This window comes from Enoplosus armatus, chromosome 23, assembly GCF_043641665.1.
Source record: "Enoplosus armatus isolate fEnoArm2 chromosome 23, fEnoArm2.hap1, whole genome shotgun sequence".
In the NCBI taxonomy this organism is placed as follows: domain Eukaryota; kingdom Metazoa; phylum Chordata; class Actinopteri; order Centrarchiformes; family Enoplosidae; genus Enoplosus; species Enoplosus armatus.
The window spans coordinates 9,824,558-9,852,483 of NC_092202.1; the positions used below are offsets into that span (position 1 = coordinate 9,824,558).

Sequence of the window (27,926 nt, forward strand, 5' to 3'; positions counted from 1 at the left end):
CATTTGAGGGGGAAATATTACATTTTTTACTCTACACAACACATTTATCTGACAGCTGTGGTTACTAGTTATCTTCAGTGGTGGAAGTAAAGTAAAAGTACCAATATAGCAATGTAAAAATACTCCATTACACAGTCACAGGGGCCATTTTACTGCAGAATTAGTACTTTTACTTTAGATACTTTAAGTGCATTTTGCTGATAATACCTCAGTAGGATTTTAAAGGCAGGAGGATTTTTACATTGTTGTATGTCTACTTAAGTATAGATAAGTAGTAAGTAAAGGATCTGAATACATCTTCCACCACTGTTTAACTACCCTTAAACCCTACAAATGCAGAGACTGTTGACACAGCCACCAAGACAGATACATGGCATTCATCCAGCAACAAGTCATACTAATCCATTTCCAGGGCGCTTATACGCTCTCTCCGCGACAGTGATGTCAAGCTGCGAGCGGGACTCCAGTTCAGCTGTGGAGGAGACGGAGAACGGAGGGAGGTAGACGACGAAGAAGATACTCTTCCCTCTCATTATCCTTTCTTCTCGTGGCAGCTTCACTTGCCCTGTGAGTCAGCTGTCAATCACAGCCGGGGCGTCAAATCAGCTGGAGCCCAGAAAGTACGGTGCACTCATCAAATCTGCCAGCAGGCAGGGAGAAAACACCTATTGAGCCCAAAGCTGCAGCCAGTTGCAATTAAAGTGCTGCTCCGCCGCGGAAAGAGGAACCTGAGGCCACCTGAAGGTCAGCGAAAAACCCAATTACCAGCTTGTCATATATTGTCAGTGAGAGTAATTCTTGGAAACAAAACAGCTCTGACTCACCTTTGCACTGGCTGCAGAGGCCCAAGAGGACATCGTGGGTGGGTGTTATCACAAGAATGAAAACATTCAATTAGGTTTACACAACTTTTGTTTTATTATTGTTGGGACAAACTAGAAAATGGAAGAAAAAAATCCTCTGGGGTATGAACAGGGCCACAGCTCAGACCATGTGGTTTCATTTGCAGAACTCTTATTAAATGGAAAAAACAGATTTGGATTAAAAGTTATAAAAATAGACCATTTACAAAAACATATCTACAGGGACAGTTCAGTGGCAGTAATGATTTGATTGTACATTTAAAAAAATGTACAATCAAAATACAACATTTCACAGTTTAAAAGTGAGAACATGTCACAATGCAGTCTATGGGGCGGAAACTGTCGCTACACAGTAGTTTCATGTTTCCACAAGCCAGTCTTTATACTGGCTGCACTCTCTGTGTTAATTAAAGGCACTAGCTGTCCATTTTCTTTAAGAGTGCCGCCATTTTGAGTGATGAGGTTGAGCCCATATGACTTGGGTTGGCTTTCTAGTTCTGTGCTGGCGGGCTGCATTACAGGGCCGGAGTCTTTACTTGAGCTCGACGCTGCAGCAGTAGCCACCCGCTCAGTCTCTGTGGTTACCGCTGTCCCGATCCCCAGGGTGCTGCCACCTCCTTTATCTGCGTAGCGGGAGCGGCGCGGCAGGCTCGCGCTGTCGCTGCTGTCCTGCTGCAGCTGGCTCTGGTGCCGCTCTCTGTAGGCCATGTAGGCTGCCCGTCGACTGTTGCGTGCAGCCACGTCGTAATGGTGGTGCCGCCTGTGGGGGGCGCTCTGCACGCTGCCCTCCACGCTAGTGGGGACGTCGTAGGCGTACTCTCGCAACACAGTTAGCCGACTCGCCCTGTGCGTCCGTGCTCTGTTTTTGTGATGCCTGCTCGGGTGTCCGTTAGTGGCAGCAATTGGATTGTTGATGTTGTTCATGGGGCGGAACTGCACCTCAACCGGTGCTACGTGCATTTTGATGTCATTGTCAAGTGAATGTTCAGTCAGGCTGTTGTCCAAGACGACTGCACCGTTGGCTGTCACTGGTGCTGAGGCAGACTTGCACTGAGCTGCCTCTGCGTGCAGATTGGTCAGCTTGCTGCCATGGGCGGAGTTGTGCATGCTTGGGGCGCTCTTGTTTGTGTACGAAGAGTCTGCACTGCTGTGGCCAAACTTTGACGACTCCCCATCTGCCTTGTCAGCAGATCCGGCTGTGGATGTCATTGCCACGCCTGGCTGAGGCAGAAGGACATCCTCCTGTGCAGAGTAGGCTCGTCTCCCAGAGCAACAAGCCTGGGACCAATAGCGCCTCATATCCTGTCTGTTGACACAGTGATGCGCCACCATGAACGCCCCCAGGGCCAGTGCGGCCACCCCAAACAGGCAGGTGAAAGCTAAGTCAAAGGGGTGGTCCTGTGATACAGCCATGGCCCCAAACACCCAGAGGGCTGCATACAGCCCCAACGCCCCTGCTGCTCCCATCAGCTGAGCGACGAAGGTGTGCTCATTCTCCAGGGCCGACAGGGGCACAGCGTGGGGGGCAGACACTACAGAGGATGACGCCTCGTGAGGCTGGAGCTGGAGAGTGAGGGGGTGGCAGTGGCTGCTGGGACCATCTGGCCCGGCCTCTGCATTGGCTGAAGCCAGATGCTGCTGCTCTTCGGTCGGCTCCTTGAGCTCATAACGGCGTTCAGGGTGGCGGCGCAACTGGAGCAGGATGCTGAGGAAGTACATGCAGTCCACAAAGATGATGAATCCCACTGGGCCGTAAAAAGCCCCGATACTGGGCTCCCATGCCATCCAGCAACTAGAAGAAGAGAGATACAAGACCGATCAAATATTTCATTTATGATAAGATAACAACCTACCAAATCAAGATCTTTTAGCAATAACTTAAAATTACTTTGCACTTCCTAAATGGAAAATTGCCAACAGTGCTCATTAAAACAATACCACATCTCCCCATCTTAATCTGTCACCATCATTATTTACTTCACAAAGTTAAAATGACTCTTTGAAAAACTTTTGTGTCTCATTTTTACAGTAACTGTCCCATTACATTTAATAACACAGGCTGGATTCATCTCACTTGCAAGAAATTAATTAAACTCCAAAGACTTCAGACAGATACGGGCCCAGATTTCTCAATTAGTCAGCCACGTTGCACAATCTAAACAGCTGCCACTGTAGAGAGGGGAGGGGGGGGTAGCTGGCTGTAAACTGGCAGCAGTTGCTTGTTGCTTGGATGCACACACCATTAATAGGCCTCCATAATCAGAACTTCAGGGAATAAACTTTTCCTACCCTCATAAAAATATCCATTATTTACTAAAGCAACTCAGTCTGGCCGGTCGATAACTGAAGCAAACTGCTCCTGAGGACAGAATGTAAAAGACCTCGTGGGCCTTGATGCTCCTTTATTAAAACGCTGTTGTCCCAATAAAATGACACAGCAATACCATGAGCACATGCTGACAGATAGGAACTTTAATTACTTTCTATACAGGGACTACTTACTATGGTGCATTGGTCCGGCTGCCGTAGTTCTTGATGTTAGCTGCTGCAGTGATCCCACAGACAATGATGGGTATCCCTCCGCCGATTAAGTAGAACCTTTCGGAGAAACACAGAGAGGTGGTTCTGCTTTAGTCTTTCTGTTTGTAGGATGACAAGTGGGGCATGATGGGGACACAGAGGTCCAGGGGGATTTCAGGCCTCTACACTGACACCATGTGGCAGTTTCACCAACATTTTCTTATAACGAGAAAAAGCTCGATGACATAATCACCCCTTATCTCTTTAGAAATTCAAGTACAAATATGGAAACCAAACGTCAGTTCATTCTATTTGTGTAAAAATACACCCATCTTAAGCCTTAAATATAAAAACAGGTGTTATGAATATATATATATATATATATATATATATATATATATATAAATAAAATAAAGAAAATGGTTCACACAGTACCTGATGTCTAAAACATCCTCCCAAAGAGACACAAAAACATATTCCTGTTCTAAACAGTTAGAAACACTTATAGTGTAGTGTATAATTCTATATGCTATGATTTTATCTGTACTAGCATGCTGATGCAGATTCAGGTATATCATATAAGAAACAGAGAGTACGACATAAGTTACACTAGATCTCATCCCCTTGGTAGCGGTTGGTATTACGCGTCACAGTACGGCACGGTAGGAAAAACGAAGTGTCTGCCATTTACTGACATGTTACATCTGAGCAACAAAGTCTACGACATTCATGCAGTTACCTAATGCTGCCATTTGGAAGCGCTAACATGTAAAGTTGTCTCATCCAGCTGAGAAAATGCAACCCAATTAAGAGTGGCGGAATCATACCTCAGCATCGGCCGTGGTGGTGGCGGAGGTTCGTCCAGCTCTTCATAGCGCTTGGCCTTGCGTGTCACCTGTTTGTAAATGTTGCGTGCAGTCACACCCACCCACAGAGCGGTAGCCAGAGTGGAATAGTGCAGCAAGATGCCCACCTAGAAGAGATTGCACCATTATGCAAAACAAATGCAATCAATCTCCCACATCAGCGTGATAGAATGCACCTGATGTTAAGTTCCACCAATAAAAATAAAAATGATGGAATGCAGCACATAGGAGTATTTTAAATGGCATGATGATCCTTGAGCAATTTTGTATTGAGCACGTCATCATCAGCCTGAAAAATCACCTTCTGAAATGTATCTCTATGCCAGAGGGGATTAAATAAATAAACAAAAAGTTCTCTGCCAAAATCTTTCATCCAGGTACTTTGTGCAATGAAAAATGAATAAGTTATGTGTCTCGGTTCAACACACCACGAGGGAAGGTGCGGGATTGCCTCCAGCCAGGGAAACGATCTACAGTATCTTTCTATGCATCTTTTACTGTTTCTACAAGTTTTATGAGCAGAGTGAACTCAGCCAAAGGCAACTTTTTCAGCGTTTCTTTTTTTCCTCGAAAACATCCGGAGCACTTGTTCATTTTTGACTGCTGACTATTAAGTTTGGAGAAAAGCGCACACAGCAGGAGTGTTGGGAGTGTGCGGGAGGGTTTATACTCACTGCTTGGCAGACGCTTGCATATCGCGTCTGATTGATGCCACCTACGAAGACCCCGCAGGTGAGGGAGATGTGGAAGCACAGGTTGACCAACATGTGCCAAAACTTACGGCTCACACGGACAGACCTGGAGACACAAAAACCACAAATCACACAACTCAAATGGAAAAAGTCTGTTGTGCAAGCTTTCTTACTTGCATGGGATAGTTGTTTATGTTGACACTGATCTGGATGCTGTTTTGAAGAACCAACAGCAAAACATGATTGACTCATAACAAGAAAAATAAAACAGTACAGGTAATCTCTTACCTGTGATGGTAGATGTAGCTGATGATAATGGTGAGCAGGCAGATAAGTAGTATGATAGTTGTGGCGTAGATGACTGGGTGCAGGGGCTGGATGCTTGGAGAGAAATAATCCACACTGCTGAGGTCCTGCGTGACAGATGAGGTGACAAATCCTCAGTTTTAGGGAATGTTGTTATGTCACATCACTACATGTCATAACCTAAGAATTATAGTGCTTATAGACAACGGCAAAGCACTCTACTGCAGTATGTTTTCCTGGTTTAACGGTGTCTAGTGAACCTTTTGTAGATTATGGCAATAATTCTTAATGGCCACTAGAGGGCCAATCTGCTAAATGAATGAAAGACAGTGGCTGTGCATTACTTTCAAAATCCTCTAAGTGCTTTATTATTTGAAAACAAACAAACATAATGAGTAAAACGACCCACCATCAGCAGGCCATAGTTTCCAAGAGAGTTGCAGGATATGGTGGTGAAGTTGTCATGGTGGCCCAGGATGCGGCAGCCGTCGCTCTGCCATCCTCCGTGGCCTCCCACCAGGCTGAAGTTCCAGCAGGCGGACACAGCGTCTGAGCCGCGGGCGGCCCGTCGCAGGGTGATGTTGACGGGCGTCCTCAGGACACGCAGGGACATGCCGTCTGATGGAAACAACAGACAGGAGATCAGAACAGACACAGAGAAACTGCTGTGTGTGTCTCCTAAATCAGCTTAACAGCTATTTAGTTCTGTCAAGTTTTGGTTGCTTTATGAGTCAGAATATTTTCAAAACATATGAAAAACAGGACTATATAAATAAAAATATTATGACTCACCTATCTTGGCCATGATGACAGGAGTGGCCACACTCCTCCTCTTCCCACCGTCAGCCAGTTGGGAGGAGTTTCCGGTGGAGGGAAAAAACTTGCCATTGCGGAAGCCCAGTAGATGGAGCTTGTAGACCGTGTCCTCTGCCTGCCCGGGGAGTGCAGCCTGGGAAAAGAGAGACTGAGGAAGCTGCAGGGAAGCCTCCACGATGGTGCTCTACAGGGACAAAAGATGCACATTTTTACAATAGATTTATCATTTTGTTTTGATTATGTTAAGCATTTGAGGATTTCCTTTTATGTGCTTACAAGCTGCAGCGAGCAAAACAATCTGCAAACAAATTGCAAGCAAATTGTAATTATCTCTGGTAGGAGCTGACCTTGTGATGGACGCTGGAGAAGGAGCTGGTTGTGTTGCATTTGAAGGTGAGTTGGCGGTCCTGCCCCGGTGTGCGCTCAGGGCTGGGCCTTTGGAACAACATGCAGGTCATGCCGTTCCAGTCGCTGGCCCTGACAGCGTGAGTCTCCAGTGCTATGTTGGGGGATGTCTGGAAGGACAACAGGAAGAGTGAAATTTGACTAAATGTTATAATGCAACATGAAATTGGGGCCCTATTTTAATCAAGCAGGTTCAAACACAAGAGCAACACAGTAGGTATTTGGGCGCACAGGCTGTGTGGGCGACTAACCAGGGAGAAGGCCTGTGCTGTGGCCAGACGGTAGACTGCAATCTTCTGGAGGCAGACGATGATGCGGGAGCAGGCCATGGCTTCACGCTGAGCCATCCAGAGCACCCTCTCATCAGCCAGCATCAAGTTGCTGGCCATGCTGACCATCACCTCACCCAGCTGGGGGACGAGAAAGAAAGTGAATACACACATAGATGCATTCAAATGCATGGAAAAGTTGTCATTATAACATCTGTGACCAAAACACATCGACTTACTGCATGTAGTAGCAGCAGCTCATAATCTAAATTACTTGAGTGGAAACACATGAAGCCAATATGTTTAGCCAGCATCTTGTTTGTATCAAACAGCACTAAAGACATGCTTGAGGGAGATACTCGTTTAGCTGAGTGACAATTGGAAACACGTTTCAGGCATGGTGTCGCCCAACTTAACTCTGATATGCTTAAAGAACATAGTGCTCCCTGCCTACAGCAGTTACAACAGGCTAAAAGCTCCTTTACTCTCCTAACTTTTCTTTTTGTTGGCCGACGGCTGTGCGCAACGTCGTGACAAGACATCCTTTCTCATTAAACAACATGACAACAAACAGCTGTTGAGCATTAATCTATTTGTCCTTGAGAATACACCATATGCATGAGTCACATTCGACTGTGAAGGTAAGCTTGTAATCATTTTGATTCTTGGTGCGGTGCTGGGTTGGAAATGTCAACAAATAAGGGCAGCCACTACAGCACTTACGTCTTTAAACTTCTCAACAAACTTGCCAATCTTCTCAATCATCTCAGCCACAAAGATAATGTCCATCTTGTCTGAGAAGTTGGCAGCATCGTTGGTGCAGACCAACAGGCGTTGAGCCCTGGCCACCACACTGCTCTCATTCAGAGGCATCTAGTGGAAAGATACAGAGGGAGAGAGTTAGTCTGTATCCAACTTGAAATGGTCCAAGCAAAGAGGGACAGGTCAAAGGAATAAGAGGAATTAACATAGAACTTTGAGAAAGAAAAGACAGTGAATTATGGTAGAGGGCAGAAAATAACAATCTCACCAAACACATACAGACCTGGTTGATGACATAGAGGAATCTTGTGACATCTTTCTGGAACTGACAGCGGGAGTAGTCGTCCTCCGCCCACAGCCCCTGGCGATCGCAGTAGCGCCACGCCCGCTGCTCTTCACCTGAGCTGCCAGAGTAGGTGCCTGCGCTCGACGGCAGTCTGTTGCAGGGGAGGTGGGCTCTGATCCCGGCCAGGGTGCGTGGCCACCTGGAAGGAGTCAAATGAATCACAGTCCTGCTGTCTCAAGTCCTCATTAACGGATACATGCAATGTCCTTACTCCCCCCTAACTTTGTGTCTTGTGAACCGTAATGTGTGTAACATCAATAGCAACAGAGAAATGATTAAGGCCATAGCCATGAAGAAATTCAAATGTTTGACCACAAGGGGGAGCCACAATGCTTGACATGACAGAATGCTGAACATGCTGTACTTTATTGGCTCATACTTAATATATTCACTTTGTGTGCATGGATCTATGTGTACAGTTAAGTATTCAGATGAACAAATTAAAAACCCACATTCATATTTATGAATGAATATTTATTTGCTCATGTAATTCAGTTTCTAAAATGCACAATAAGCCATTTTAAACCAAAGTAACCTTCTATTTTTATAAATGTAAACAGTTGAAAGTGTGAAATGATTGAAACTGGTGTGGGCCCCGGTGAAACACAGCTCTTTTGTTACACAGTGTAATTAAAACCTAACATAAAACTCTGGCTTTTATGTAGGATGGAGTTGCACTGGTGACTAGTGTAAGTGAGCAGCTCTGTGTCACTCACCTGAACTCTCCCTTGTTGTTGGCGACGCGTTCAGGTGCACAGTACTTAGCAGAACTCTCCAACACCACAATGTGGACAGTCCTGGTGGTGTTGCCCCTGCTTGTCTTGACCCGGCACTCCCAGTTGCCAGTAAAACCAGGCTGAATGTTTGAGATGGTCAACGCGCTGATGTGAAACATGAAGGAGAAATCAGAGAAATGTCAGACATTTCACAGACAGTACACTCACCACCTTAGATTAGCGTGAATGTGAATGTGGCACTGCCATACCTAGCAATCAGAGAGCAGTTCTGCACCATGCGCTTTTCGATGACGATTCCTTGGGCGGCATCAGGCTGGACCATGCGGCCATTTTGGTACCACAGCACCTGCATGTCCTCGGCCACGAAGGAGGCCTGACACTGAAACGGCAGGCTGTCCCCCTGAAAGACGACCTGACGCTGGGACGGAGTCAGCTGGAAGGAGGGCAGCTCAAGGGGAGCGTCTGAGGAAATCAGACAGAAAAATAAGTGTTACATGGTTCAACTTTGTCACAAATAATCTTTAATTCAATTTATTCTGGACACAAAGCCCTTTTGTTTCACTCTTGGCACTTTTCGGACACACAGGGAAACTAAAACAGTGCCTTGAACTCTGAGTACATTAGTGCTATTTGTTATTCATGTCAGGCCGCGGCTCCTGCTAGATATGTGCCATGTATTTCATAATCCCTCACTGTGATGAGTGCCAAACTGATAAGACATGAGCAAGTACAAACAAAGGCAGCACTGGCCTGGGCAGCCCTTTCTCTTATCTCCCGTGTCATTGCACAAGCCCCTGTTCCCCAAACACCAGCAGCCTCACTGATACCAAAACAGAGAAATTAAAAAGACAGTGCACCATTTTGACACTGCAATCTGTGTCACAACTCAACATGACTTATTTCAACCTTTCAAAAATGTCTGGGACTGGACAAATGACACGTCAGATAATGTCACGAAAATGATGAATGATTCAGTTTCAGAGAGTTGAACAACTATTTTAGGGTGATGCCTTTGCGCTGTGTCAAATCTATGTATGCTAATTCTTTGTCCAAGTGTGTGTGTCCCTACCACAGGTGAGGAGCTCCGGTCGGATGGAGGTAATGGGCTGGCCCTGGAGGGACTGTGGGTAGGAGCACTTGGTGTTCTTGACTGAGACGTTCCTCTCTTTCATCCAACGCAGCAGCCACAGAAGGTTGCAGTCACACAGCAGGTAAGGTGTCTGAAACTCCCTGTGGATGTATAGAAACACACACACATAAAGAGACAGGTTAAGTGGTGGGTGACTACCAAGTTCGCAGTGATTTTCATTGTAAATATTCAGAGATCACAATCACACATAAATGCTTGCATGTGATGTCAGTGCACGGCAACAGGCGCTTCATCATACTTACAATGACTTCAGAGACACCAAGCTGTCAAATGTCCCCTGAGCCAATGAAGAGAACATGTTCCCTGTAAGGTTTCTAGAAAAAAAAAAAAATAAATGATGAAAAACACTGGTTATTTATTCCAAGACACGATCATATAAATGACTGTTTTAGCACACTATTCATAAAAATAATATATGTAATAATATTACTTACAGTCTGGTCAGACTGGTGAGGCCCTTGAAGATGTCTACGTTAAGACAGCCGATGCTGTTGTTGGACAAGTCTCTGTAGCACACACAGAAAAAGGAAGTTTCTGGTTTATCTCTCCCACATTTCAGAAGTAACACAACATGACAGCTACAATGGTCTAAAAGACCATCAATTAGTAAGCTGCATTAAGGACGGAAATGTTTTCCAACAAGACAAGTGCTGAAAAAAGATTGTATAATGAAAAAAAATGATGAACGGAAAAATGGGTAAGTCTGCGAGACAAAGTGTAGCAGGGTTCAACAGAGGCAGGTTGAGGCAAAGAGCCCAAAAATTCTGCTGACAAGTTTACAACTTTCAAGGTGATTTTAGATAATGTCTGTGTGGGCCTTTCGGGGGAAACCTACACATCAAAGGCAGAGTAACACTCCGGGAGATGATTAATCACCTATGATTGATGTCAAACATTGATGTGTGTGTGTTTCTCCTCTGGATGTGACCTGACATGATGTCTCTGGCAAACATCAGAAGGAAGTCTGAGACTCCTGACGCCTTTCAGAAGGAATCGCAGACGAGTCCAGCACCAAACATGGAAAAAGACTGATCATATGTCTGTGAATTACGTCCAGTTTGCAAACATTTAGAAATAGCTGCAAAGAGGAAATATCCACTGGTAAACTTCAGTACACCACCCTCTGATACAGTGGTTCTGAACATACCCGAAACTAGTGGTCTCTCAATTAAGATGTTCTTTATACTAAGAGTGTTGTTGGAGTTTTGATCTCTTTTGATTAACATGATTAAAATGATAAGAAATAAGGGAAAACATGTAAAAATGTTATCTGTTCTTTGTGAAATACTGGATAATTTTCCTTCTTCAGACCTCCAGAAGCAAATAAACTTGTCCAAAACATTAAGGCAGTCATTACCTAAACAATATGTATTCTTTACTTGTGTTTTGTATTTGAATGTCAACCTTACTGTCAAGCATGGTTATTATCCAACAATCACATTTTAGGCTCCTTAAATTCCCAGAGAGACAACATTTAAAGCAACCAAGGTTCAAAGTCGCACCACCTTCACAATAGCGGTAACACATACTCAGTCTCTGTGAATGATCCAATCATTGGAAAGTGCCAAGTAAAGAAACAGGAGCCTGGGAGAAAAGACAGATCATTACCTCAACCCACCAGTTAAACTGAATCCTGGGGTGCTAGAGGAATGCGATACTGACACAAAGTGAGACCTGGAAAATGACTGTTAGGCATATGCTAACATCCGAGCATTTATGTAATTATTGGTGTTGGTCCTTAAGGTACCAGCTGGGGAATTTACTGTGTGAGGTTATTAGTTCCACTTGGAAGAGAAGAAAAAGCCGCCTTTGCAGGCTTGCCAATTTGTGCAAGCATTGTGTGTCAGGGTAAGGATAACACAGTGTAAGTGAAGGGGTGGAGGGAGGGGACTCCCCGAGCTAAAGGCATACTTTCATCTCACTTTATCGCCTGGGTTCAAATACTAGAGTTACAGCTACATCAAGGGACCTTAGACAAGATGGTGAATACTGTTATTACTTTCACTCACTTTTACTGTGTTAGGACTCCACATAACATCATTTATTCGCAAATAAATCCACAGATTTTTTTTGTTTTCACTGACTAAAGTCTCTACTCGCCATCTGCTTTTACTCGTCGACTAGAATTCATTAGCAAAGACTAATCTCAAACGTGTCTTTCAACCACAGAAATGTAGCACATAAACAGCACGGAGGGCTGTTTCAGCGCGGCGCTTCAGTTGTTGGGAATGATACGAGGAGCAGATGCAAAAATAGCCCGATGTGATTAGGCTCGAGTCGGGACTGTTCAGCTGTTGGTGGACTGCAAAGTATAAAGGGCTGGGGCCAGAGGAATCCATAGGGATTGAGTGTTGTATGTCGTGAGTTTGCATTGGTGCTTACGTATGTGTAAAACTGTGTGTGAGCTGTGTGTTAAGTGAAAAAAGGGATACAAGTTCTTTATATGTCGGTCTTCTCATTTATAGTTGGTTTTAACTTGACATGTACAGTAGACCCCACGTGGTATCTCCATAGTTACATTCTTGAGGAGGTCCACGTCATCTACAGTGTAGCCGACGGCATTGCTACTGGGCCTATAGAAGTATTTATGAAGCTAAAGTGCTTCTCAGCCACTCTACCAAACTCATATTTTTCAAGGTGGTATGAAAATCTGAATCATAAAACTTTGCTTACTTCAACTAAACTAACTACAACTCCTTCTCAAATACAACTACCCTTTGAGTGTAGACTGATCTCTGATGTGTAGAACCCATATTATCCAAACTTCTGCAGCCTTCTCCTTAAATGTCCCCCTCACTGCAAGACACACAAGATGAACAGGACCTCCAAATGGCGCGTCTTGAAATGAGAAGTAATCTAATTAGGCAATACTGAGAGGGAGAGGTAGACTAGAGTCAAAGATAAGGGCAAAGAGAAAGGTAGAGAAGCATGAGCCAAAGATATGTCAAATAAACGTGATATAAGAACCGGTAAAATTTTTATGTACTTCTTGTTGCCAATTAACTCCACTGCCATTTTCCTAAAACTAGAAAAAAAAGGAGGGTGGATGTGTAGCGGCGGATGCCAACCCTTGATGTAGGACTTCTGTGTTTACATTCCCAGGGCCCAGCACTACCTCATCGTCTCCTTCACTCGTCTTTTCTTTGGTCCCTCCCTTTCACAGTCGAGTGAGTGACAACTACCCTTTGAAATTAACTGAGACGGGTGGTGGGGCAAATTAAACTTTGTTACCCTCAGACAGAACCAAACTGTACTCTGAAACAAACACATCCACGTGAGGTTGCAGATCCCTCTGTGGTGATAATGAACGTCTTTCTGAATAGCTCGTGTGTGGGGTAAAGATTTCAATATGCAGAAGACATATAGGCAGTCATGAATCCATCTGAGAGTGGCATGAATATGCACCGAGGACGGGGGGGGGGGGGCTGAGTCTGAGCCAAGGAGCTGACTGCCTTCCTGTCTCGCTCTTATTGCTCCACGGCAGCAGCCAAGTTCAAGTTTGTGTTGGCAGCGGCTGGGTACTGTCGGATGATTCCAATTCACGCTGTGCTCTCTCTCTCATGCTCACAAGCGCACGCACAAAGAGAAACACACAACTATACACTTGCGTCTAAAGCTTCTGACCTCCCACACTCACACACACCACATATCCCAGACGGACTGTAGTTTTATGTGTTCTCTGCATATCAAAATGATCGTCACATGATATTCATGGACACCACACACACGTTTACATTGCTTTTTTTCCCCCCCAAGTGTGTGAAAGCATATAAGGCCTCATGCTGTCTGCAGTGGTCTCTGGCAGTGGGCCAGACAAAACAAGGCTGAAGAAATAGAGGGCTGCTTGACCATGCTCCCTTATGGTCACTGGATACACTCTAGACCCGCTAGAAAACGCACAGCCCATTGCACAGATAGATAGATACAAAACAACAGCTGTTTTAAACAGATTTTATGCAACCAGAGCAGTGAAGCACTCTCTGACTAAATGCTATTAAAAATAATGCTTGCACACACAGCCTGCACAGCCCAGACTGCTAAGGAATTTGTAAAAGCTTTGGAACGGCAACATATTTCGCAAAACAACAGTTCAACCAATTTAAAATGCCACAAGAAAATGGCTTTAACCACACTTCAAAATGACAAATAATCAAATAAGTTTAACAGAAGACACATTGAACAAGAGGCGTCTCTTCACTCACAATAATCATAAACAACTATTCTCACATGGCAAATAATTAAAGCAAGCACTACAGACTGCCTTTAAAAAAGCTGGAATTTAGATCCTTTGGTTGCAATAATCAAAGAACACCTTGGTGAAATCCCAGAGGGGCTAAACGTGTGAATGTAGTGTAAACACACACACACACACACACGCAGAAACCACATTAGAGAGACAGTGAGGCTGCAGAAGCTCCACCACTACTCACAGTCTTTTGAGTGCTGGCAATCCAAGGAAAGCGCCTGGTTCAATACGACTGATCATGTTACTCCGCAGGTCCCTGTGGGGGGAAAAAAAGGAGAGAATTCTAGGTCATGTGCAATTCAAACAGCAACAAAATAGTAGAGCTGCAGCCATTAGTCAAACAACAGAAAATGAATATGCAACAACTTTGTCAATCAATTAATGTCATCTAAAGATTCACATGTTCCAGCTTCACAAATGTGAATATGTTCTGGCTTTCTAACTCTTCTATGTCTTTGTCTATGTTTAATAAACATCAAAACCAGACAAGCATCAACATGGCAAGGAAGTAAAAGTCACAAGGAAAAACTTGGATTACCATCCTTAGAACATAATAATACAAATGAATTCTGTGGTTACAATATACACAGTGGAGTGTATCTTGCACTTGCAAGCATTTCTTTTGCTTTCCAACTGGAACACCCAGATCTCCACCCACCTCACCCACTGATTATTACTACACAGCCACGGTCATTGACAACCTGACCCTCAGAGGTGCTCTCAAGCTCACACACACACACACACACACACACACACACACACACACACACACACACACACACACACACACACACACACACACACACACACACACACACACACACACACACACACACACACACACACCTCTCCTGAGGTTCAAAGGCTTGTGGTCACAGAATTCCTGTAGCGCTCACCTGCCCTGGCACTGCATAGTCACTCATTACAGTGGAGGTTGAGGAGGCTTTCTAATCGCCACCTGAACCCACACAAAGGGCCTCTAGGTAACTCTGCCCGTTTGATGTCGAGGAGCTGTCATCTGGAGGTGGGTAGGTGGTCATAGATAAGTCATAGACAAAAAATCTATTCCTTCCTTAAGCTTTTGATGTGAGCTGGCAGACTTGGCTTTGCTGTGCTGGAGTGTCGAGAGAAAAATGAGAAGGCATGACAAAGAACTCAAAAATATCCTTCCATGCAGTTTTAAGAGTGTGTATTGTGCGCAAACTGCCATGTTGAGTCTACTAATTTGCTTGGTGCTGACGCTAATTTATTTTCCCTTGTTACAGTAGAAAGAAAGCAGGACACAAACACCACCAGCCGTCCTCTCCCGTGTCCAAGCTCAGAATGCAACTGACTCATGAGTTAAGAGAAAATCTCTTCTGCTCCAGTTTGACTCACTGCTCAGCCACAAATAACAGAGAACAACATCATTATCAATACTGTTGATATTCTGATATATACTCATGCATGTTCATCAAACATGAGAATTACATTTACTGTATTCAAAGTTTTAATGTCATTTTAATAAAATTAAGTTTTGTTGTTTTAATATGATATGAATGAATGATATCTGCAGGTGGTCTTCCCAGTTCAGGTATCAGTCACACAGGGGAACCTGCAAGATTGTAACCACTACTACTCATGACAAAAATAGAGCCCTGTAGCTCTCTGTAATTCAGATACTTGTGGATAAAATATTGGGAGTCAGAGAGAACCAGTCCATGCTTAACCATTCATAACTGCACTTCAGATTCCAAAGACCGCTGACCACACATGACCTGGCACCTTTTAAATCTATTTGCAGAGAAAAAATGCCAGGTTTTCTCAACACGCTCGAACTAAAATAGCTGCCTTAATATTTTTGGGGCCAGTTCAAGAACAGATCTGGAACACACTAAGGCTGGTTTTGCAGCTGCTGCCACTTTCAGGGGCATGCATACGGTCTTCCAACGGTGTTAATCATCATAACATTAAAATACATGTGACATTTGAAGTTCTTTTTCCAAGTTTGTTTCTGGTAGAGGGTAGTATATATATATACATATATATATACATATATATATATACATATATATATATATAAATAATAGCACTTTACATTTCCTTTCCCACACTTCTTGAGTAACAATAATGCCACTTGCGGCCTGACAGAGTGGGAATAGGACCACAAGCAGAACAAACTACGAATATGTCTCCTGGTGCGTCACTTGTTTTACATTTGCAATAAAACCACTGGAATGCTTTAATATAGTGTAACTGTAGCACAAGTAGAAAAGAGAGATAACTCAGTAATATCAGTTACACAGCAACAACTACTGTATATGAAGTTTTCCAAACATTAGCTAACATTAGCCACCACAAGCTTCTGGTCATACCAGACCAAGTAAGGCTGTAGCAACAAAATTAATGACTGTATTGAATTGAGCAAGGGTGTGTTTTATTGCTTATGACTTTTAATTTTTTAAAAGTTGTGTGTGTTAATAAATATAATATAGTCCCACTTTAATCCAACTGGTTAAAGAAATTAGAGCCTTGTTAACAGTGTCCTCCTTTCAAACTAAAAGCTGTACTGTAATATCCATTTCAAACTAACTTTATACTTATGCTTAACTTCCTTACAGACTTGAATAGACAACAATCAATTCTTCAGAAAACACTGACACACTACAGCTGTTATCCTCACTCTGTTTTCCACAATAAGCATTCCTCCACAGCAGCGGATTTAGTGAGGAATTAGCATGTGACGGTCGCCAAGCTTGGCTCCTATTTCTATGAGGAGAGTGATAATGGGGATTCTGTGTGGCTTATTTCCAAGCAGGGGCACCTTTGGCCCTGACAAAACACAGCGGTCTCCACAGTTACTTTGCAATTTCACGCAGAGCGCCGGATAGGCGTAATCGATTCTCTACCCCTCTCTGGCACTCACAGCCAGCTGCTGTCTCAGTCTTCACGACTGCATAAAGGCAGTCCAAATGAGGGAGAGTTCCTTTGTGGACTGAGGAAGGAGAAAAAAAAGCTGTGAAGGCAGGAGGAAGGAGGGGTGGAAGGCAAGATGGAGAGCCTCTGTGCATTCAAACAGACTCAAGAGTTTGAGGAGAAAAAGGGAGTGTGATTGGTGCGAGGGGGGGTAGGAACATTTCAGAGAGTGCGAGGCTTCAGCATGTAGAGTGTGTTTGGGAATCGTACTGCTGACACCTCTGGCCTTGGCTTGGCCTCATTACAATGACAAAAGCGAGCAAGCCATCTCGCAATCTCGCTTCACTGGTTGAGGGTGGGCAGGAGTGGGGTGGGGTCTGTGAGGCACAATGGGAGCTGCTTTTGGAGGTAAACTTGCCTGTGGACTGATGCAGGCAGAACAGAGTTTACAACCAAATCGACTGGCCAGACACAGACAAAGCACATAAGTGCCTTAAAGGCTTTCTTGGTGGAGAAAGATCAAAGCTTTTTTTTTTTTAACACATTCAGCACACAGCCTCCTGTTTATCCTCTAGGTTGGAGCTCTAAAAACTCACATCTGACCAAATTCAAGTGGGAATTCTCCAGCAAATCTATAAACAATCTAAGCAGATGTCTTATTAAAATGGGAGTCACTGCAGGTACTTTATTCTGATAATGTACAAAAAAACGTGGCTGTGGCTGCGAGGGATATCAGCAGAGTAAAACTAAAATTGACAAAAAAGTGCAGTCTGGAGAAGTTTGCAAAAATATAGATATTTTTTAGCAAGTATAGCCCAGAAAGTACATAATGTATTATAATGGATAGCAGTGAACAATGATATTAGACAATTAGCAGCCTTTTTCAACCTAAATCTTCTTTCTGAACTCAAACCACAAGGCTAAATGTGGTCTCATATACTTTCTATATATCTGGTCTTTCTAACCAGACCAGGAAGAATGACAGGGAAAACATGCCCTTAGAATTCCATATCACTGCAGTCATGTGTTATTGTAGCCTCGGGTAAAAGCACGGCCATTAACGGTCTGGTTATTTTATCTGCATGAAGCCATTCCGGAGTGATAAATCACCCACGGCCCACATGTGCGGGCCCAGAGCCATTTTCTTGAAATCTCTGTAGGAAGGAAACACGGGTGATGACATTCCAATCTCCAAAGTCAGAATCACATGGCATGAACGACATCTTTCTGTCGTTGAAGGAATCTCAGAGAACATGTGGGACTAAACCAATAAATGTCTTCACCACCTACAACTAATTTCCTTTTGCTCTCACTTCTTTGCCACAGTTTCTTCCCTCAACAAGGTTCTCTTTCCAGCCTGTGTTATATACTAGTATTATTGTATCTTGGGGAAGCAATGTTGCCTATATGTTACTCCTCTGAAGTGGGCCCCATCCCCAGAGTACCCAAGCAGCTGTATGTTGAGAGTATGTCACCAGACAGACAACAACCAACCCTTGGGGTTATACCTATAATTAGCCTTTTCTAGTATTATCTCTGGTCTTCCAACATAGACTGATAGTCTTGACTGAGGCTAAGTGCTGGATGGATGCCTACTCATTTTCTATGACCTGGATGTTCCACTGGCATGAGGCCAATGTGTGTTTTACAAACCTCAGACTCCACAAGCCCAAGCTTCACTTGCTGAGTGATGGATGGCTGCTGGTAATGCCCTGGTAGATATAACGTGAGGTATTGTGATGTATTTGACAACAAAGGCACCATCGTTGTGAAGTCCATTGGTGACATTTCATGGATACATTACACGGATACATGGATGCGTTAATATATCTGCTTTGCAAGATGGAAAACATCACACATTTCAACTGCCGCTCTGGAAACAATGGCACAGAGAAAGCCTGTAAACACTGACACATCAATGCTCATGCAGATCACTAGCAGAAAAGGGAAAATCATAATAATACTTACAATTTTTCCAAAGTAAACAATCCAAAGAAGGATCCATTTCTGAGCTCGTGAATCTTGTTGTTGTTTAAAATTCTGTGGAGAGAAAAATATATATAAATGCAAAGCAACAGAAAAGTCCAATTTAAATATAGGCCTACATTTTATGTCTGCCAAATAACAACAGTTGTCATATGGAAAACCAGCCACAGCACTGAAAACATCCGCAAGGAATGTGTGTTCATTGAATTGTGTGAGTGGATTCAAAAGGATCTAGTGTCTTTTTCAAAAACAAGGGGAATGGTGCCATACTGCTACTTGTTGACACATAACAATATTAAGTCTCACTCTTTGTCCTCTTGCCACTCTTAGCTTCCAGTCACAGAACGTTCCCCATCGCCAGGAAGAGATCAGAAGAAAAACAACTTGAACTTCAGCCGAGTATTTTCCCTTCATGTTAAATTGGCAGCATCTGAGCCCTCATGAGACAGGCAGTCAAAATGAGATCTTTCTGTCAAGTCCCGATGACTTCAACAGGTAAACGTACCATATGTATCTGATCTGTAGCAGCAATAGCTCACTGGTGATACACTTGCAGATTTATATTTTACAGTAAATGTATTCCAACAATAAGAAATCCATGTTTTTCATCTTAAATCTAGTCTTGAACTGACACGTGTTCGAAATTATCAATCATATTTTACAGTTAACACTGGATTAAATGCAATGTGATGTGAGGCAACAAGTGTACACAATGTAGAAAAATTCCCAAATAATAACAAGTAGCCTAAAGTTATTTGTTACATACCCTTCCAATATAAGCACACACATCCTGTTTTATCAGAAAATCTTACTGTTACTGCGTTTTCAACTTTATCACCAAAAAAATGAAAGCGAGCTTGAGAAAACCTTCAAGTCCAAGTGTGAATTCTTGATTGCTTCCTCCCTGGGTAATAAACTGGATTTTATTATCCAGTTTATTCCCCTTGCATAGCACAAGCTGATCCACTGCATAAAAAGCTGCAAAGTAAAGCTGCACTTTCTGTGCCCAAGTCCCTGAGAGTTCTTTCCCCCAAAACTACTCCCAAAGGGTCTAGGGAATCAATAGCACTGTGAACTCCCAGCAGAAAACCCAAGCAGGGATTTGTGGTTAGCATATGTTTCTGGCCAGCAAGGAGGGGATGTGGTGGGTGACATACATGCTAGTGGCACCCACAGATTTGGCCAGATTGGAGTCATTATGGGGTGTTGAGGGGTTGTTTTATTGCAGGGTTGGACGGTGGAGACTCCTTGGAGATTTGCTGCTTGGTTCCTGGCTGCTCAAAGAGAGCGCATACACAAACAGTCCCTGTGTTTTGCTGCCTGTGTTCTGCAGGCTTCTGACTGCTGAAATGGCAGATGTTAAAACACAACGAAGTACAAGGCTGCAAATTCTATCACTGCCTGTGTACACATGATCTGAAGATACAGCCAGAGATCCTGGGCCTCCCAAGATTGTGGTCACAAAAGCCTCATTTATATTGAAGAATAGTTAACATACCAATGGGATGCATTTACCATGAGGCCTGCCTGTATTTGGGAATGTGGCACTCAACCCACATAATGTACAGTGCACAAAAACTGCTCATAATGTTCGGCTGACAATGTCAGTGTTGTTGATGCACCGGACATTAAGGTAGCGACTCTTTCGCTAAATAGCAGTCAAGCAAAGTCTGTTGTATTTATATAGTCCAATATCAAAAATTACAAATTTGTCTCTCAGGGTTTTACAATTTGTACAGCATAAAGCACCCTCTATCCTTAGGCCCTCAATTCGGATACGGAATCCTTAATAGCAAAGACATAGCGTGGTAGCGTGTAGACCCTCACCAACACTGATATTAGGTTATTTGAGGTTGCATACAGTGGGAAAAGGCATTTCATCTTCACGGAAAGTTGTATAATTAGATTTACAGAATAGATTATGAATTCAAAACAACACATCTACGGAATCATTCGAGTCTGGCTGCATAAATACACATTTGTAGCCTTGTGACTCTACGGGTCGTCAAAATAAATCTGTGAAAGAGAGTTCTCCTGAGAGTCATGAGCCCTTTCCTTGGTCTCTTTCCCCATCCCTCCCTTCTTTGCATGCTTTAGCCTCCTTCCCTAGCCTTGTCCCTCCCTCTTCCTCATGACAGGAGTGTAACCTTGGTATGTTGGAAACTGCTTCGGCTGCAAAGTTGAGTCTTCCTTACACTTGCATTGGAGAGACATAAATACCACAAGCAATATACATATAACAAAGCCTCAAAGCCTCTGCATGGAGATTGTGGCCATTTAACCACCAGCAGCTCCACCGCCCTCAGGTCGTCTGTAACTAGACTGTCTGCTTCCTTACTGTCTGTCTCTGGACGTCGGCCGGAGGTCTCCAGGCTAAAGAACTATGGAATTTCTTCAGGCTAGGCCTCAAACGATGGAGGAGGAGGGGAGTCTCCCTTATCTTGATGCATAGATAAGAACTGCTTGAGCTCAAGCCAGGAACAAGCTGCAGGGGGATCCTACCAAATCTCACATCCTGTCTCCTGATACCGATGCTATAAATCTCAACGACATTTACGGAAAAGTTGTCTCTGAAACCGGAATTTCAACTCCGAACCACAGAGTAATAGAAAATGCACTGGCCTAGATTTCATCTTGCCTTCAAAGTAAGGAAATATGACACTATCAAAGGTAGTCTTTTACACTTAAGAAAATACACCTTCGAAAACATACGCCTCTGGCTGTAAGTACATTATCCAGAGGAGGACTAAAAATGGCCAGCCACTACACACTCCCCTCACAGGCACATAGCGTTTTAAAGGACAATGCCAACTGACGCTCACTCAACACTTTCTTTATGCTCAGGAGGCTTTTAGACAAAGAACTCCCAAGAGTGGAGAGCTGTAACTCTTCAACAGTTTTTAAAATAAGTTTCAGGCTGCAGTTGAGCTCATAAAAACTCTTCTAGAGTGACTTCCTCTGCATGTAGTGAATGGAAAAGTGGGCCTCAGCTCAGGTGGAAAAGGGAACTGGTCCAATGCAACATGCCAAGGTAATACTTGCAGTTATCCAACACTTTCTTGTTCCATAAATGATCCTAGGGTGAAGACTTTTCTACAGTATTTGGATATATTTTAAAAATGGGCACCAAAGGGTAGAAAATGGTGCAATGAGAATTTTTGTTTTACATGTTACTGAGGCTACATCAAGTCCTTTACAGGGATTCACTTGCATTGGGGATAGCTAAAAAGGGAACTTGTCATACAAGCTCTTTTTGCCCCTTCATTCTTGTAAGTTGTGCGGGGGGCCTCGCAATATCCTCTTTCAACATCCAACAGGCCAAGCCATTAGAGCAAGGTATTCACCTCATCTCCGCCTGAATGGAAAAATGATCCACCATGCAAACACCAGGATAAAAGCAAATGAGCAGTCAAATTAACACAGACGAGAAGGCATTGCACAGCCTTAGCTCATCCCTATGCACTAAACTGAACCGCTTGTCTGGGATTAAATGAGACTTGGGGCAACCTGGCAAAGTCAAAGCTCAACAGGTCTGAGAAATGAAAGGCTGCAAACTCACTAAAAGCGCAGCTGTCAGTGCCTCGCCTTTGGGATTTTGCTTTCTTCTACAAACACTGCAGGACTACTATGAAAAACACAGGGAGCATTCCTTTGGACCAATGGCTTGCCTGGAAAGCAACAAAAACAAATCCTCTCAGGACATGCATGACAGCAGGCACCTGTGGTCTAGTTACACAAGCACTTCAAAAGGCGCCCAACTTAACATAGTAGCTTTGTAATGTTGGGGGGGAATAAACATATGAGATGATTGACATTAAGACTGATTCCAAACTGATTTGTCTGTCTATATACTATAGTATAGATTTTTATGGTCTGAAAGCCAAAGGGAAACTTCTCCACAAGTCTGACCTGAAGGAAGTGAAGTCTCAAGGAAACCAGATGAGAATGTAACCCTAGCTGCCAGTTTGCACTGCTTTGAAACAAGACAAGTTTACTGCACTCCCATGTGTCATCAAACTGTGTGCACTTTTCCTGCAGCGAGGGAGGAAATCCCTGCTTTCTTCCTGACATTAATCCTGTGCTGCTCTGTAGAGGCCAAAACCAGGTGTGCTTATTTGCCCCGTCCAAACCCAGGTGCTCCTGTGAATGGATCCTGATTACAAGATCTGTAAAGAAATATGAGCTGGGTGAGCACAGAAAGCCTTAAATATAGTCATTTCCTGCCTACATAGGTATGTAGGCTGAAACTTAAAACAGGTACACAGAAATAAACACTCATGTACACACCCATAGAGACTACTCACACAACCTGATTTATCCTTCCATGTGAGGTTTAATTCAAGCCCTCGTATTTTAGCTGAGGCCTACACTGACATGGGAGAACAGGCCAGCTGTAAACACATTTGTGTCATTTCCTCTCGGATTACTTCGGCATGCGGTATCATTTGGAGAGCTCAAATGTGGGGAATGCATCACTCATTTTCTCTCTACAGAGAGGCATTCAGAGCAGAGCTGCACTGAATATGAACACGCATTCTCTCTCAGGGTAAACTAAAACCAGCAATCATTTCAGTCAGGCAAAATAATAGCAACTTAACTGTGTAGCTGCTCAAGTACAGACAGGCGTAGTTAAGATAAAGGACAGGGTAAGGGTAAAAGTAAGACCCATCATGTGAGAGTATCTGGGGTACGCTTTCTGGCATTGGAGTCAAACCAATTATCCCAGTGGTTCAATAAGTTCACCATAGACTAAAGAGTAGTTGAGAAATGTCTCAAAGAAGAGGTTCAAATCTCTCAGTTTTTGTTCTCTGAAAAGCCTGGTTAAAATTCTTATTCATTAGAATCCAGACCCCTGTAGAGGAAACAGGAAATCTTAAGTACAGAAGAGGGGGGCGAGTATGATGAATGGATTGGGTCTCTAATCACACCTAGCTTATACTGCCGTTTCTGGAAAGGCCTTTAATTAACACACACAACAAAGCATGTCAACACACAAATTGAAAAACATCCATATAACAAGGGAACTATATTGCCACCAGTCGTGACATTAGCAAAATAACATTATCCATTATAATAGTCACCATTGCTTGAGTCACAACAGGATCTAGTAAACTGACAGCAAGAATTTCCATGTGCTCACATTAAGTGAAAGCTAAACAGGGCGGGGTCTGCTTTGGTTTAACAAGGAGAGAAATAATGGCTGGTGATTTTTAAGTTTGAGAAAGGTTTCTCGGAGCAGCTGTGACCCCAGCTTCAGTTCCCCGCAGTCCGGACCAGCTGCGTCTCTGCCATGGTCATTCCCACCACAAGACACTGAGAGAGCCGTAAAAAAGAAAGAAAAAAAAAGGACCACCACACCTACTTGAGAGGGCTTGCCGATTTTACAGGTCATAAATTAACACCCAAAAACTGTGCAGTAAACATAAATTGCTGTTTCGTTGCCACTCGTCTCTGCAAAGAATTGTGAAGAGAGTTCTACTCGAAGACGATGAGTTTGGGTGTTTTCCTACAAATATCCAGAAATACAAAAGTGGAGACTGGAAGGAATTCCTGAGAGTTGCGCTGCTTTCTGTCTCTGCTCTCTAATTACATCTTTCTTGTTCTTTGGAGGCCATCCTCCACATTACAGTGCTTGAGCCTGAATGCTAAATCATGAGGAACCTGGCTCAACCTCCAATCCATCACTGTCAGAACAAGATGACAGACTCCAAGCTCAGTGAAGACATGCAGACATAGCAAATGCCAGGACAAGATGGAAGGCTTACTAAACGACTTTAGAGCAGACCATAGCAGAAAGAGATCTGCAAAGCATCACTAAAGGTAAGTCGAAGCAGATTTGGAAGTTATGATACACTCCTAATGGCTGCTTGATACTGTTCGGTAAAAAAACAAGACTGACCGACAATATGGACGCCAGTGAGGAGGAAACTGCTGTTTAAATGGATATTTCATCTTAAAAGAGAGGCACATATCTGTTTTACAGACATGCCTATTACTCACTCATTTGAGTGGTTGCCAGGTGTTCACTACCCAGGCTACATCACACTGGTCTAATTTGGAATTTTCCCCCAGAAACTGATAAGATGACTGCAAACATAAACCCCAAACTCCAACCTTAAGAAGGTCCCTGCAAAAACATGATATCACAGACAACATTTTCAAGTATTTCTACAATTTTCCAAATCAACACCTTCTTGTGCCAGCATTTCCATGCCACAATGGTGTAATTTTGACAAGAAATGGGCTCATTTTAGACATGTTACTCGCAAATGGCTTAGAGTTCCAAATCTCTGCAATTGTACTTTAATACGGTCCTGAAATGACTACAAACCAATATGTATGAAAAGCAGATTTAAAAACCTACGACTTTGGAAAGTGCTTCAAAGTAATGTGCATGTGATTTGTGGTAAACGGGTTAAAACATGCACGCTCACTTAACTTACCAGCCAATGCTCTCTCTTTCATTCCCTCCCCGGAGTCTATTATTTGCTTTCTACTCGTGCACCCTGCCCTGGTCTTCTCATGTTTCCCCCATCGCTCACCACCACCACAAAGCATGAGTGCACCGGACGCAGAGCTTTGAATTTCTGTCTTTTTGCTATAGTTTTGTTGGCGTCACTTGTTCTGTTCTGTCAAACACAAAATCAAAACTTCTTTTTAAATTAAACCTGGTATGATTAAAAAAAAACAATCAGGGCGGTAACATACAGCCTCAATGAGCCTCAAAAACATGCAGAAACATTTTATGACCTCAATCCATGGTGTCATGAACAGGTTTGTAAGGGAGATCCACTTGTGCTCAGTGAGTTGCATGTGTGCACGTTTCATCCTTGTGAAAGTGGCCGCACAAAGACTAACAACTGTTACGTCTGAAGTGAATGTACAAGTGCAATTTGTGACTTCTTAAAACACTAAACTAAGACAAAAATAGGGTAAACCGTCAGGATTACTAAGGCATGTTGTCAATAACAAAAGTACCACACAAACTAACTCTAACCCCATCAGAAAACAGGGTGAACTCAACAGCCAATGAGCTCTTACAGCTTGGAGATGTGGTAAGATCGGTGTCTTGTGCGAGCACTGATTTAGTAGCCAACATATTTTACCGTGTGTGAGTCACTACACAACAGGAAGACAGACGGTTACTGTTACATTGGGTTTACATTTACACCATCCCAGCAAGCAGCTGTTTCAGAGTGATGTGTGGCTGACATGGAATGAACACAAGTATAGCTTAAAAGTACTTGTCAAGCCATATTTATCTTGTTTTCCCCATGTTGCACTATATTATGCATAATAGAGATGATATGGAAATTAGCCACAAAGGTACATAGATTAAAGTATTACAGCTGTAGTTTTTGTGTGAGTATCACAAAGACATGTTTAAGACCCTGTAGTGACACCAAATAAAGTATGTATTAGTAGACACAGGGAATGAATAATGTTCAGTAAACATAGAGCCTTCAGCAGTGGATAATTGCTTGGTTATACACGTTAGGGATTCAAAGTTTAGTGTAAAACAGGAGAGGAGTGATGTGTTTTACTGAGGTGAAATGGATGCACCTCCTGAGTACTCACAGTGTGACTGTCCGGTTGGGGAAGGAGTCCGGGGATAACACCTGATGGAGCTCCATGTTGCTGCACACCACTTTCCTGTCGGACGGCAGGCTTTTCCCACCGCTCCTCGGGCGTTCCTCATGTGATTTGCAATCAGATGATACCACCGAGCCGCCGCCGCCGCCGAGCAGCAAAATCACAAACAACTGCAACAGATCCACCCTCATTTTCACGCGCGACTCGGAAAGCGCCGCAGCATTGGCAAAGGAAAGAATGTTTTGATACTAAACAGGGCAGGAGACACGGATTGGCTTTGTTATGAAAGGGTGACCTGCAATCCAAACCCCGTTAAAGACAAAAATGAGACCTTTCCCAGTATCTTGTTTGGCTCAAGTGAGCCTTCCTCCTCCATTTCTCGCAGGGCTTTCCCTTCGCTCGGCGGTTCAGTCCGACAGAGGTGTCCTTCTTTGTTTGCCCAACGACTCATTTATAATTCCCTTTCCATCCTGGCGTGGCCTTCATTTCCTCCAACTCTACCAATCCACAAATATTAAATGCTGAGTAAGCCCGCTGGTTACTAAATAACTTGTCCAGTTGTTGAGAGGCTTCCTTTGTTGCCCATAGCGTGGGTCCAATTCCCAGTGTTGTCTTTTCCACGGGAGGCGGCTGCAGTGATCCCAGGTTATCCGCACGAACTTCAGGAAACGCGGCCAGGCTTTTTTTTTCAACACCCACTTTAATTTCCCAGTAGTTTGGACTATAAACCCAACCAAACAAGAGCTAGTAAACTTTCCCCCGTGACTCCTTTTCCAGGCACCAACAGGAAATTACTCTGGAAAAAACACACAGGCGCTACAACAACACCTCTCCAGCTCAAAGTGTGCTGCAAATGCTCGAAAAACACAGTAAAAAGCTCTACATCGTTTAGAGAAGAGTGTCCTAAGTGGTTGGAGTGTCTCTTTTAGCTCCACTGCGTCTTTGGAAAGTATTCAAAGCTAGTTTTCTGTCCATTGAGAAGTCCTCTTCCCATGGTCCTGCCCCGGGATCCACTATTGTCAAGTCCATTGGAATTCAAACCACATCCGGTCCGCATTTCAGAATAAAACCCCCTCAGCTGAGGCTTTTTTGTCATCAATTGAGTAGATGTGTTTGTAGGACACGGTTGCAGTGGCCGTTCCTCTATTCAGGCTTCAGTGGTGGAAAGTAACTGTACTCAAGTACTATACTAATCGATTTTTAAGGTACTTTACTTGAGTATTTTCATTCTATGCAACTTTTGACGTGTAATTCACTTTGGGAGGCAAATATTCTACGTTTTATTCCACTACATGTATTTCACAGTAGTTAATAATACCATTGCAGAATATGACACAAACCACGACTCAACAATATAAAAAGAAGTTAAATTGTATCTCTTCCTTGACCAACTACTACAGTAAAATGCCCCTTTCCAGACAAACTCTCCAATCCAATTGTATCTTGTAGCTATATAGAGGACGTTTAGCTGATA

The 27,926-nt window shown here is 43.5% G+C and overlaps 1 protein-coding gene across 1 annotated transcript; it reads right to left on the minus strand.

Annotated features, from left to right (window-relative positions):
- Positions 1 to 894: 894 nt before the first annotated feature.
- adgra3 (adhesion G protein-coupled receptor A3) lies at positions 895 to 27,204 on the minus strand. The gene is made up of 20 exons (XM_070929620.1): positions 26,784 to 27,204; positions 26,438 to 26,622; positions 18,842 to 18,913; positions 14,163 to 14,234; positions 10,167 to 10,238; positions 9,975 to 10,046; positions 9,652 to 9,812; positions 8,831 to 9,044; positions 8,562 to 8,726; positions 7,783 to 7,984; positions 7,461 to 7,610; positions 6,720 to 6,878; positions 6,411 to 6,578; positions 6,040 to 6,247; positions 5,657 to 5,865; positions 5,230 to 5,354; positions 4,924 to 5,047; positions 4,211 to 4,356; positions 3,366 to 3,461; positions 895 to 2,655 (listed from the first exon to the last, which is right to left on the minus strand). Exons 1-20 carry the CDS (start codon positions 26,901 to 26,903, stop codon positions 1,209 to 1,211), a joined length of 4,167 nt encoding a protein of 1,388 aa, XP_070785721.1. The 5' UTR covers positions 26,904 to 27,204; the 3' UTR covers positions 895 to 1,208.
- Positions 27,205 to 27,926: the final 722 nt, after the last annotated feature.

Bases quoted from the DNA above. Each gene is read 5' to 3' on its own strand.
- adgra3 (XM_070929620.1), bottom strand. From the start codon at position 26,903: ATGAGTCGTTGGGCAAACAAAGAAGGACACCTCTGTCGGACTGAACCG. The intron at 18,914-26,437 runs GTGAGTACTCAG...TTCTCTCCACAG, and splicing joins CCCAACCGGACAGTCACACT to AATTTTAAACAACAACAAGA. The intron at 4,357-4,923 runs GTGAGTATAAAC...AATCTCTTCTAG, and splicing joins ATGCAAGCGTCTGCCAAGCA to GTGGGCATCTTGCTGCACTA.